Source organism: Coregonus clupeaformis, chromosome 18 (genome assembly GCF_020615455.1).
Source record: "Coregonus clupeaformis isolate EN_2021a chromosome 18, ASM2061545v1, whole genome shotgun sequence".
Classification (NCBI taxonomy): Eukaryota; Metazoa; Chordata; class Actinopteri; order Salmoniformes; family Salmonidae; genus Coregonus; species Coregonus clupeaformis.
Genome location: NC_059209.1, coordinates 42,561,423 through 42,573,820, shown reverse-complemented (window position 1 = coordinate 42,573,820; position 12,398 = coordinate 42,561,423). Strand labels below are relative to the sequence as shown.

The 12,398-nt window shown below is 43.7% G+C and overlaps 1 protein-coding gene and 1 pseudogene across 1 annotated transcript; one reads left to right on the top strand and one right to left on the bottom strand.

The window, feature by feature from the left end:
- The first annotated feature begins 880 nt into the window (after nucleotides 1–880).
- LOC121530772 (calcineurin B homologous protein 3) lies at nucleotides 881–9,867 on the top strand. Its single transcript, XM_041836001.2, has 8 exons — nucleotides 881–1,216; nucleotides 4,082–4,151; nucleotides 6,567–6,647; nucleotides 6,943–7,082; nucleotides 7,474–7,535; nucleotides 8,851–8,958; nucleotides 9,204–9,251; nucleotides 9,649–9,867. Exons 1-8 carry the CDS (start codon nucleotides 1,153–1,155, stop codon nucleotides 9,736–9,738), a joined length of 663 nt encoding a protein of 220 aa, XP_041691935.1. The 5' UTR covers nucleotides 881–1,152; the 3' UTR covers nucleotides 9,739–9,867.
- Nucleotides 9,868–11,416: 1,549 nt separating this feature from the next.
- LOC121587214 overlaps nucleotides 11,417–12,398 on the bottom strand; it is a 28,498-nt pseudogene continuing 27,516 nt past the window's right edge.

Sequence of the window (12,398 nt, the reverse complement as noted above, 5' to 3'; positions counted from 1 at the left end):
GGTTCCAGACACTAACCCCACACATCCTGTGCCAGACCTTAGCCCCAAATACAAACAACTTGTTTTGTTCAGTACTATGAATTTAGAACATTTACATTACATTTACGTCATTTAGCAGACGCTCTTATCCAGAGCGACTTACAAATTGGTGCATTCACCCTATAGCCAGTGGGATAAGCACTTTACAAATTTTTTTTTTTTTTGGGGGAGGACATTTGTTGTTAGTTTCCACCTTGCAAAAAGGGAACCAGGGAAGAGGACAATCTTCCAAGGCCAAAGGAGGGGGCGACTGACACACAGACATTGTGGAGCAAAGTGATTGGTTCCCATTCCTCATGCCATCCCTTCACATGGTTTGCAATAGGTAAAGACACATATTCACATATGGAAACAATGTTTCCTTCTGACCTCCTTTGGCCTATTCTCTTTCTGATATTCTGCATAGCAACAAGGACATGTGATAGACAAGCCTGACCTCTCCCCTCTCTGGGCCCCAGGTGACTGAAGCCCATTTAAGGGAGAAAGTGCAGCTGCCCACACCAGGGTCCGAAAGGAGACATTCTAATAACAAGAGTTCAACAGTTCAATCATATAAGCATATTCTGCAGATAAGACATGTTAATTATCTATGTTACTTAGCTAATTCTGATTTCTCCACCACAATAGGACTACAGCAGTTTTTGTTATATTATTTCTTCCGGAATGTACTCAGACTTGAAATTATAGTAGGTATATATTTTTTTAAGATAAGGGCAAATTCCAAACATACTGTAACATTATAATCAATGACAATGCATTTTCACTACACACAAAGCTATTAATGACTAGGATGCACCACGTTTTTATCAGTAATTCATTTGACACAGTCGATTCATTCTGAATTGACTTCTGTAAAAAATCGATTCGTCCACAATGGTACGCTGTTTTAGGACCTTGGGGAACTCAGCACAGCGTCTCTCCAAATAGACCATAATAAAGAGTGCATGTTACTAACTTCCTTATGAACGCAGAGGAACGAGTTACTACTAGCGAGGACACTACAGTACGCGCGCAAAAGGTCTGCACAACTGAAGTAGTTTCACCTGCGGTTAAGATCGTGCGATCCTGAAATAACTTCAATGCGCCCTTGTCGCTCTTTTGAGAATAACCGCAATGGGAGCCTCGCAGTCTGCGGGCACTGAACATGAGTTCCAAGAGCTGGCTGACCGAACTGGATGTAAGTAGCCTGGGCTATATTATACTCAAACGACGGTTTTATTTCAGTTTCTATGTGATTATAATCAAATGCAAAATAACTCTTAATAATTAATTAATAAATAGCCTATACTTCGATGAATGGACAAATACACTACACAACCAAAAGTATGTGGACACCTGCTCGTCGAACATCTCATTCCAAAATCATGGGCATTAATATGGAGTTGGTCCCCCTTTGCTGCTATAACAGCCACTAGATTTTGGAACATTGCTGCGGATACTTGCTTCCATTCAGCTACAAGAGCATTAGTGAGGTCGGGCACTGATGTTGGGCAATTAGGCCTGGTTCGCAGTCAGCGTTCCAATTCATCCCAAAGGTGTTCGATTGGGTTGAGGTCAGGGCTCTGTGCAGTCCAGTCAAGGTCTTCTACATCGATCTTGAAAAACAATTTCTGTATGGACCTCGCTTTGTGCACAGGGGCATTGTCATGCTGAAACAGGAAAGGGCCTTCCCCAAACTATTGCCACAAAGTTGGAAGCACAGAATCGTCTAGAATGTAATTGTATGCTGTAGCATTAAGATTTTCCTTCACTGGAACTAAGGGGCCTAGCCCAAACCATGAAAAACAGCCCCAGATCATTATTCCTCCTGCACCAAACTTTACAGTTGGCACTATGCATTGGGGCAGGTAGCGTTTTCCTGGCATCCGCCAAACCATTGCCAGAAGGTGAAGTGTGATTCATCACTCCAGAGAACGCGTTTCCACTGTTCCAGAGTCCAATGGTGGAGAGCTTTACACCACTCCAGCCGATGCTTGGCATTGCGCATGGTGATCTTAAGCTTGTGTGCGGCTGCTTGGCCATGGAAACTCATTTCATGAAGCTCCCGACAATCAGTTATTGTGCTGAAGTTGGTTCCAGAGGCAGTTTGGAACTCGGTAGTGAGCGTTGCAACCGAGGACAGACAATTTGTACACGCTACGCACTTCAGCACCTGGCGATCCCGTTCTGTGAGCTTGTGTGGCCTACCACTTCGCGGCTGAGCCGTTGTTGCTCCTAGATGTTTCCACTTCACAATAACAGCACTTACAGTTGACCGGGGCAGCTCTAGCAGGGCACAAATGTTACGAACTGACTTGTTGGAAAGGTGGCATCCAATGACGGTGCCACGTTGAAAGTCACTGACCTCTTCAGTAAGGCCATTCTACTGCCAATGTTTGTGTATGGAGATTGCATGCCTGTGTGCTCAATTTCATACACCTGTCAGCAAAGGGTGTGGCTGAAGTAGCCAAATCCACTAATTTGAAGGGGTATCCACATGCTTTTGTATATATAGTGTAGCATATCTAGAAGTGCCTCATCATTTCATATTTTAAACTGGAATTATGAATTGCATAATCACATTACTTTGTGGTCAGTCTTCTAGTCAGTCTTCTGGAGAGCACAAAATAAGATGCTGTATTCCAACTGTTTTCACATAAATAGACAATACTTGGATTGTCCTTTTGTCATTCCATTGGAAATCTGATTAGAAGGTGGTAGGTAAGGACAGAAGGAAAACTGTTTAATGAGCCAGTTGTATAGAATGGCATGCCACTTGCCAATATGGTTCCATAATATCTTGCATGGAACCATTGTGAAATCTGTTATGAATGTATTCTAATGTTTTAAAATGTATAACTGCCTTAATTTAGCTGGACCCCAGGATCCATACAAATACAAATATGTTGTCTACAGCTTACTCTATAGTCTGATGTTTTAAATGTATAGTGAAAATAAGAAAATTATCATTTGTGATTTCAATATTACACTGTCAATTATGTATTTAAAAATTAAGTCAAACAAATATCACACAATTTTTGGAAGTGATAAGTTTTCCTTCCCTTCAAAGTATAAAAAGTGGATGATTTACACTTAATTACTCTAATGCTGCATGACACACAGGTTTGAAGCAGTTGCAAGGTGTTTGGAACATTGATCTGTTCATCTTATCAGCTGGCTGCTTTCATAAACGGGATGACTGTGATTGTCAGAAGAGACAATAAAACAAAACTGTTCAATAAGACAAAACAGCTAGTGTGTAGAGAGTTTAATAAGTAAAGCTTGTTGGTTATGGAGTGTCAGTTTACTCAACCTGCGATGCTAAAGAAACTTCTATTTGGTAAGTGGTACGGAGGTATTTCAACTTAAGTTTATTACCATGTGTGTAAAGTGGGAATGGAGACCTTGACAATGCATGCACCGCCACCTACATAAATCTGTACACCTGCCTGTGCAAAGTCTAGTTTGTGGTAGGCTATTGTTCTGTGGTTACTGAAGCACATTCACCTAGAGTAGTTGTTGTTCCTGTAAATACCCATGTGGGTATGTGCTCTTAACAGGCACCGAGGGCAAAGCAAGTTCCTCCTTTAAAATAAACACAAACTGTGGTTCTATAACTGTATCTAGCAACCAAAACATTCAAATGCTCATGTGAAAACAATTCCCCACACAGAAGTCAATAATTCAAAGTTCCCTTTGAATGCAAATATAATCACACCAGTGTGTTTGTTTTTCCGTCAGGCTGATTGTGTTTTTTTATCATCAGGCTGATTGTGTCGTAAGCCCATTGTTGTCACAGTTCTGAACAGGTTTATCTGTTTTGTACCTGTTTGCTACAGTTCATTTACATGTTTTGCATTTCACAACCGATAGAATCCAGAGGGAAAGAATGAAAAATAAATTATGTGCAAAGATTTCCAACCAGTCTAGGAGGGTGGTGTATCTGGAAATAGAATACTCTCAAGTTATTAGGACTTGAAGTCTTAAGTCTTAAATTGCTCACTACTGTTAAATTGCAAATGCTAATCTGCTCCTCTAAACCACTGTGATTGTTTTATTTCAGTTTCCCTGGAGCAGATTGGCAACCTCAACAAGAGATTCAGACAGCTGAGTAACAATGAGGAGACACTAAGGTATTGTCACCAACACCCTCATACAGTCCACCAACACCCTTATACAGTCCACCAACACCCTCATACAGTTAACCAACACCCTCATACAGTCCACCAACGCCATCATACAGTCCACCAACACCCTTATACAGTCCACCAACGCCCTCATACAGTCCACCAACGCCCTCATACAGTCCACCAACGCCATCATACAGTCCACCAACGCCATCATACAGTCCACCAATACCCTTATACAGTCCACCAACGCCCTCATACAGTCCACCAACGCCCTCATACAGTCCACCAACGCCATCATACAGTCCACCAACGCCCTCATACAGTCCACCAACGCCATCATACAGTCCACCAACACCCTCATACAGTCCACCAACACCCTCATACAGTCCACCAACACCCTCATACAGTCCACCAACACCCTTATACATTCCACCAACACCCTCATACAGTCCACCATCACCCTCATACAGTCCACTAACAACCTCATACATTCCACCAACACCCTCATACAGTCCACCAACACCCTCATACAGTCCACCAACGCCATCATACAGTCCACCAACACCCTCATACAGTCCACCAACACCCTCATACAGTCCACCAACACCCTCATACAGTCCACCAACACCCTCATACAGTCCACCAATACCCTCATACAGTCCACCAACACCCTCATACAGTCCACCAACACCCTCATACATTCCACCAACACCCTCATACAGTCACCAACCCCCTCATACAGTCCACCAACACCCTTATACAGTCCACCAACACCCTTATACATTCCACCAACACCCTCATACAGTCCACCAACCCCCTCATACATTCCACTATCACCCTCATACAGTCCACTAACAACCTCGTACATTCCACCAACACCCTCATACAGTCCACCAACGCCATCATACAGTCCACCAACACCCTCATACAGTCCACCAACACCCTCATACAGTCACCAACCCCCTCATACAGTCCACCAACACCCTTATACAGTCCACCAACACCCTTATACATTCCACCAACACCCTCATACATTCCACTATCACCCTCATACAGTCCACCAACACCCTCATACAGTCACCAACCCCCTCATACAGTCCACCAACACCCTTATACAGTCCACCAACACCCTCATACAGTCCACCAACACCCTTATACATTCCACCAACACCCTCATACAGTCCACCATCACCCTCATACAGTCCACTAACAACCTCATACATTCCACCAACACCCTCATACAGTCCACCAACGCCATCATACAGTCCACCAACACCCTCATACAGTCCACCAACACCCTCATACAGTCACCAACCCCCTCATACAGTCCACCAACACCCTCATACAGTCCACCAACACCCTCATACAGTCCACCAACACCCTTATACAGTCCACCAACACCCTCATACAGTCCACCAACACCCTCATACAGTCACCAACACCCTCATACATGACATGCTAAAGAAATGTATATTTGGTAAGTGGTAAACTTAAGTTTAACAGTAAGAATGGAGACCTTGACAATGCATGTGCTCCCACCTATATACATATGTACACCTGCCTGCACGGAGTCGCATTAAGACAAATCAGCCTTGTTTACAAGTTCGAATCTACACCTCGATTAGGCTGATAGAAATCCTCATCATTTTGTTTAATGATTTTAAATTTGAGCGTCATTATTTCTATATAGTCTACACTTTCTCGCTCGGAACTTCTAACATTAGTGGGATGGGTGTGGCTTCGTGACAATGAACAAGAGCAGCTGCTCAGCAGTTCCACCTCTGACACCTTCAAAACATCAGCTACGCGGGTGTCGGCTATCGCCAGTTAACGCATGATCTGATTGAATCTAGGCCTAAAATAGTGCCTGCTAAGTCCTTTTGAATGTGTTGTATTGTGGGTATTTATGTTATGGCCACACACATATAGACACACACACACACAATCACTCATCATTGGCAGGTTGCCTTGCATAGTGACACGGTGATAGATTGCACATGCCTTCCCTTTAAAAAGAAACAGGGAGTATACAAGTATTTATTTTGATATTTATTACTGTACTGCATTTATACAATATGTGTTGACAGAACAATAACCTTGACCTTTAGAAAAAAGACGCCCTTTAACTTTGATTAATAGAGGTAAATAACTATTATGTCATGTTTTCTGTTTTGTTGTTGACTTGTTACTAATGCATTGTCATGTTTTGTTATTGACTTGTTACTAACGTACTGTCATGTCATGTTTTGTTGTTGACTTGTTACTAACGTACTGTCATGTCATGTTTTGTTGTTGACTTGTTACTAATGCATTGTCATGTTTTGTTATTGACTTGTTACTAACGTACTGTCATATCATGTTTTATGTTTTGTTGTTGACTTGTTACTAACGTATTTTCATGTCATGTTTCTTCTGCAGTCGAGAGGATTTGGCCAGCATCCCTGCTCTAGATAACAATCCAATCCGGGCTCAAATTATTAATGCCTTCTTTGATAAAAGGTGAGTCAAAGTGCAATATTGAAAATTTTGAAATCACTCATGCAATGCATCTTTACTGCCATTAACTGTTATAACCAAGTTATTACACATAGACAACAGTTTTGTTCATGAAGTAATCAGTGATGCTGTCAAGGCTTTAGTCTTGAAGCATGTTCAGCGCATGGCAGTCTCAGTGAATTGCCATGTAACTGTAACTATATGCCTCTCTAGTGGTTTGGTTAAACCAAACTGAACCCTGCCCTCACTGGTAGGCCTGGTTTAACCTGGTAAATGCCTCTCTGTGTACCTGATACAGAAACCTCCATCAGAATGAGGCAGGAACAGTCCAGGAGATTGGCTTTGAGGAGTTCCTCATGGTGATGTCTCACTTCCGCCCAGCAGCCATGGGCATAACAGAGGAGGAGAGGGAGAACCTGAGGAGGGAGAAACTACAATGTGAGTTTGGTTTGGTCATGAGTAAAGTAACCTTGTCTAAGACTTGTGTTAGTACCCTGGGCTAATGCCTTGGCTAATACCAGATTCTGCGTTGCTATTCTAAGGGCTATTCTTCAAGCCTAGATAGAATCCTAACAAAGTTTCAGTTCAGTAATCATACTCTTGTCTAGAATCTAAATAGGGCCTAAAGTGAACCAGTCAGTCTGTCTTGCTCCTCATAATCATAGCTGCATCTCAGCGAGCCAAAAATTTTTCATTACTTCCTCCTTGCTTTAGTCATATCCTTCCCCTGAACAACGATAGTAGAGACCCTTAAGTTACACTATCTTTGGGGATAAAATATTTGGTAAAAAAACTATTTAGCTTATTCCTCTTTACTGTGTCTGTTCAGTTCTGTTCAACATGCATGACACAGACAGCGACGGCACCATCACCCTGGAGGAGTACAGACGGGTAAGGCCTCCCTTTACTACTCTCTCCTCACCATAGTCCTCCAGGCCCAGGGCCTGTATTCACAAAGGGCCAGATTCAGACTTAGGAAATGTACGCCTCGCCTTTCCTAGACACTTCTCAGTAGTTGGTATTCACCTTATGCAGGTGCGTAGCGGGCTTTGCAGGCGTGGTTCCCTTGGCGCGCTGAAAACCCTCCCACTTGCTGGCCAACAGATTTTCTTGTGGAGTTTTCATTCAATAGGTTTTTCATTACATTTATCTAAAGTAATCCCTTTAAATTTGGTGTAGGCCTACCTTTTAATTTGAATTTTCTCGACAGACTCACTAGAATATATGGCGAGAATGGTTCAGAATATAAGAGATCAATTAAAGAAAGATATGTAAATACAAACATATTTGTCTCCTTTTCAGCACCAATTGGTAGATTTAAAAAAATACTCTGATCTTGTATATTATTTAGGGTTAGGAAAGTATTTATGAATAAAATAAAAAACACAGTGGTTTGATTCATCCTGAAAGTTGCCATATTCAATTGTTCAATCCATGAAATATTGGAAGGTGTAAACAATGTACAATAGGGGTTGAACAGTAGTCCTATAGATCTATCCTAATAATCCTCACTAATCATGGAACTGTCATGACAACGGTCCAGTCGTTACGGCTTACTCATTTACCTAGCTCTTATCAATAGCTCTTATCAATCTGTAAATTACAGTGCATGGAGAATGGTGTTATTTCTATCAGAAAAAAGAAAGTAGATGTTGTTCCACTTGGAACCGACAGGTTACTCGACCTTATTCACAGTTTCATCGCACGTAAAATGTGGTGGAATTCTGAGGGAATGAAGTCAAGGTCAGAATAGGGTGTATCTGTAGACACCTCAGCCAAACCTTCATTTCTTTGACATCCACCTGAAAGAAATAGCAGGGTGAGTAGCATGCTATTCTCATGCTTAAGTTCAAGGACAGAATACTCCTGGAGAGAAAAGAGCATCAAAGGGAATTTCCATTTACGCTCTTAACTCGGGTCGGAATTCCCCCAAAAGCATCTCATAGAAGTAGTGCTGATCTAGCATCAGGTTCCCCCTGTCCATGTAGTCATCTTTTACATTAGGATATAAAAGGCTAAACTGATCCTGTCAGCATTCCTATCCTGAGGCGCTTTGTGAAGGACGGTTTATCATTGATGTTTTTAGTATAAATTGAGTTTATTCCAATGGCAGCTTTAAAGCTGAATTGTGTGTCCATCAGAAATTCAAGAAAACCAAATAAATCACTAAAATGTTTTATTGACCGTTGTGCTGTTTTCTGTCTAGGTGGTGGAGGAGCTCCTATCTAAGGCTGGCATGATCGGGCAGGAGACCGCCAAGGCCATCGCAGACGCTGCCATGCTGGAAGTGGCAGGCACTACAAGGGGCAAAATGGTAATGATGTTATCACTAACACCCCTTTATTGTACTACAGATCAAATAGGTAATGAAGTAGGTATATGAGTAAGATATGTTGATAGCATGATTCATTAGTGAACCACACCTTATTTTGAAGTGCAAAGTACTGTTCTACTGTGTACTGCTTGGTGTCGTGCCTAAGAACAGCCCTTAGCCATGTGTTATTCGTGACAGCACACAAGTATGCCTTATTGCTTAAATTGGGTTACTTTGTTTTTCAGGAACCTGATGAATTCTATGAAGGAATCACTTTTGAACATTTTCTACAGGTATGGTGTTACTGTGTATTTCACAAGATACTCAAATTGGCTAATGTAAAAAAAAAAAAAAGGAAATGCCATTTCACTGTGAGTTATGCAAACGCAAGCTATTAAAACAGTGACATTTGGTGTCTTTAAATTCTGCTATACTTTATACTGTATACTTTATAGATGGTATACTTTAAATACTGTATACTTTATATACTGTATACTTTATACTGTATACTTTATATACGGTATACTTTATATACGGTATACTTTATATACTGTATACTGTATACTTTATACTATATACTTTATATACTTTATATACTTTATATACTTTATATACTTTATATACTTTATATACTGTATACTTTATACTTTATACTGCCATATCAGTCTTATATTCCTTTTCTCCCCTCAGATTCTAAAAACCTTTGATATTGAGACGAGGATGCACGTTCGCTTTTTAAACATGGACACTGCAACCTTGAGATGTGGAAAATCAAAATGAGTCTCGGTCTCCTTTAAGAGACATCGTTATGGCACTGCTGTTTTTGTAGAATGAATCTCTCTGGTCATCCTCTGTAATGAAGCCAAATACTTTTCATATGCACTAATGTTTAAATACCATTCATATGCACTAATGTTTTCATACTTTCAATGATTCATGGGAAATGATTATCCGAATAATACATTGTGATACATGACATGTAAATGCACAATATTGCCTACATATACCCCCCTCATCCCTTCATACCCCCTCCTCCCTTCATACCCCCTTCTCCCTTCCTACCCCCCTTCTCCCTTCATACCCCCCTTCTCCCTTCATACCCCCCCTCCTCCCTTCATACCCCCCTCCTCCCTTCAACCCCTCCTCCCCTTCATACCCCCTCCTCCCTTCATAACCCCCTCCTCCCTTCATTCCCCCTCCTCCCTTCATACCCCCCTCCTACCTTCATACCCCCTCCTCCCTTCATACCCCCTCCTCCCTTCATACCCCCCTCCTCCCTTCCTACCCCCTCCTCCCTTCATACCCCTCTCCTCCCTTCATACCCCCTCCTCCCTTCATACCCCCTCCTCCCTTCATACCCCCTCCTCCCTTCATACCCCCCTCCTCCCTTCATACCCCCCTCCTCCCTTCATACCCCCCTCCTCCCTTCATACCCCCCTCCTCCCTTCATACCCCCCTCCTCCCTTCATACCCCCTTCTCCCTTCATACCCCTCTCCTCCCTTCATACCCCCCTCCTCCCTTCATACCCCCTCCTCCCTTCATACCCCCCTCCTCCCTTCATACCCCCTCCTCCCTTCATACCCCCCTCCTCCCTTCATACCCCTCCTCCCTTCATACCCCCCTCCTCCCTTCATACCCCCCTCCTCCCTTCATACCCCCCTTCTCCCTTCATACCCCCCTCCTCCCTTCATAACCCCTCCTCCCTTCATACCCCCCTCCTCCCTTCATACCCCCCTCCTCCCTTCATACCCCCCCTTCATACCCCCTCCTCCCTTCATACCCCCCTCCTCCCTTCATACCCCCCTCCTCCCTTCATACCCCCCTCCTCCCTTCATAACCCCTCCTCCCTTCATACCCCCCTTCATACCCCCTCCTCCCTTCATACCCCCCCTCCTCCCTTCATACCCCCCTCCTCCCTTCATACCCCCCTTCATACCCCCTCCTCCCTTCATACCCCCCTTCTCCCTTCATACCCCCTTCATACCCCCATCCTCCCTTCATACCCCCTCCTCCCTTCATACCCCCTCCTCCCTTCATACCCCCCTCCTCCCTTCATACCCCCCTTCTCCCTTCATACCCCCTTCTCCCTTCATACCCCCATCCTCCCTTCATAACCCCTCCTCCCTTCATACCCCCTTCTCCCTTCATACCCCCCTTCTCCCTTCATACCCCCCTCCTCCCTTCATACCCCCTTCTCCCTTCCTACCCCACTTCTCCCTTCCTACCCCCCTCCTCCCTTCATACCCCCCTCCTCTCTCTCTCATGTCAATGTTATGTTTACAGTACTGACATTTTGAATGCCTAGAGGTTCACACAACCTGCTATGTGGATCACTTCTGAGGATCAGAGTTAGCATCTAGGGTTAATGCCTCACTTTTATTCTGGCTCACATTCAGAGCCTGAGACATGGGGCACAGTGCATTCCTACAGGGCTAGAGATTACACTTGGGACTCATCTACTTCACCAAGCTTTATTATATCTGTGCATTTCCAATTGAAACACTGGACACTGTCCTCTGCTATGGCCTTCGAAGGGAGACTTACAGCATTCACCTTATGAGGAAACATGAGATTCTTAAAAAAATTAAATACAGACAGCTACCTTTACAAACAAAATTCAAAATTAAATTCAGTTTGGAAAATCAAACAGATTTATAAAAGCTGGTTTGATTTGTGCAGACCCCATAGCCTGGTTAAACCAGACTGAACACTAATGAAAACAATGGTGAGCACAGCGTTCAGTCTGCTTTAACCAGGCTATTAGAACCATGCAGTCACACACACATCACATACTGTAGATTGTCCATAGGCCCACAACCATTCTATAAATTCCTGGTTGTAGACTGGGTAAGTGGGTCAGTAGGAAGGGTGAGAGCCAGACAGGATGTCCTAGGGAACCAGATTACACTACGTAGTGAGACCTGCAGATGGGCAGAACGTGGTCCTGGGAAGGAGTCATAGAGGCAGATCACTCCCCCTGTGTCTAATGTGGACAGAGAGAATGAGCCCCTACTCTCTGTATAACGTCCTCTGTAGAATAAAGAAGAGGTGTGCTAAGCCCAAAGCTTATAAGTATGAGCAGTATTTTCTTGTGGGTCTGTGTTAGGATAGGACAGCCTGAGGAAGAGCCTAGAAGCAGAGTGAATAGCATTAGCATCAAACAGCCTTCAGGGTTTACAGTCTTGGCCGGAGTCAGTGTTCGAGGGGTGAGGGAGGGGCTGTGTGCTATCAGTCACCTGTGGTGGGCGGAGTCAGTGTTAGAGGGGTGAGGGAGGGGCTGTGTGCTATCAGTCACCTGTGGTGGGCGGAGTCAGTGTTAGAGGGGTGAGGGAGGGGCTGTGTGCTATCAGTCACCTGTGGTGGGCGGAGTCAGTGTTAGAGGGGTGAGGGAGGGGCTGTGTGCTATCAGTCACCTGTGGTGGGCGGAGTCAGTGTTAGA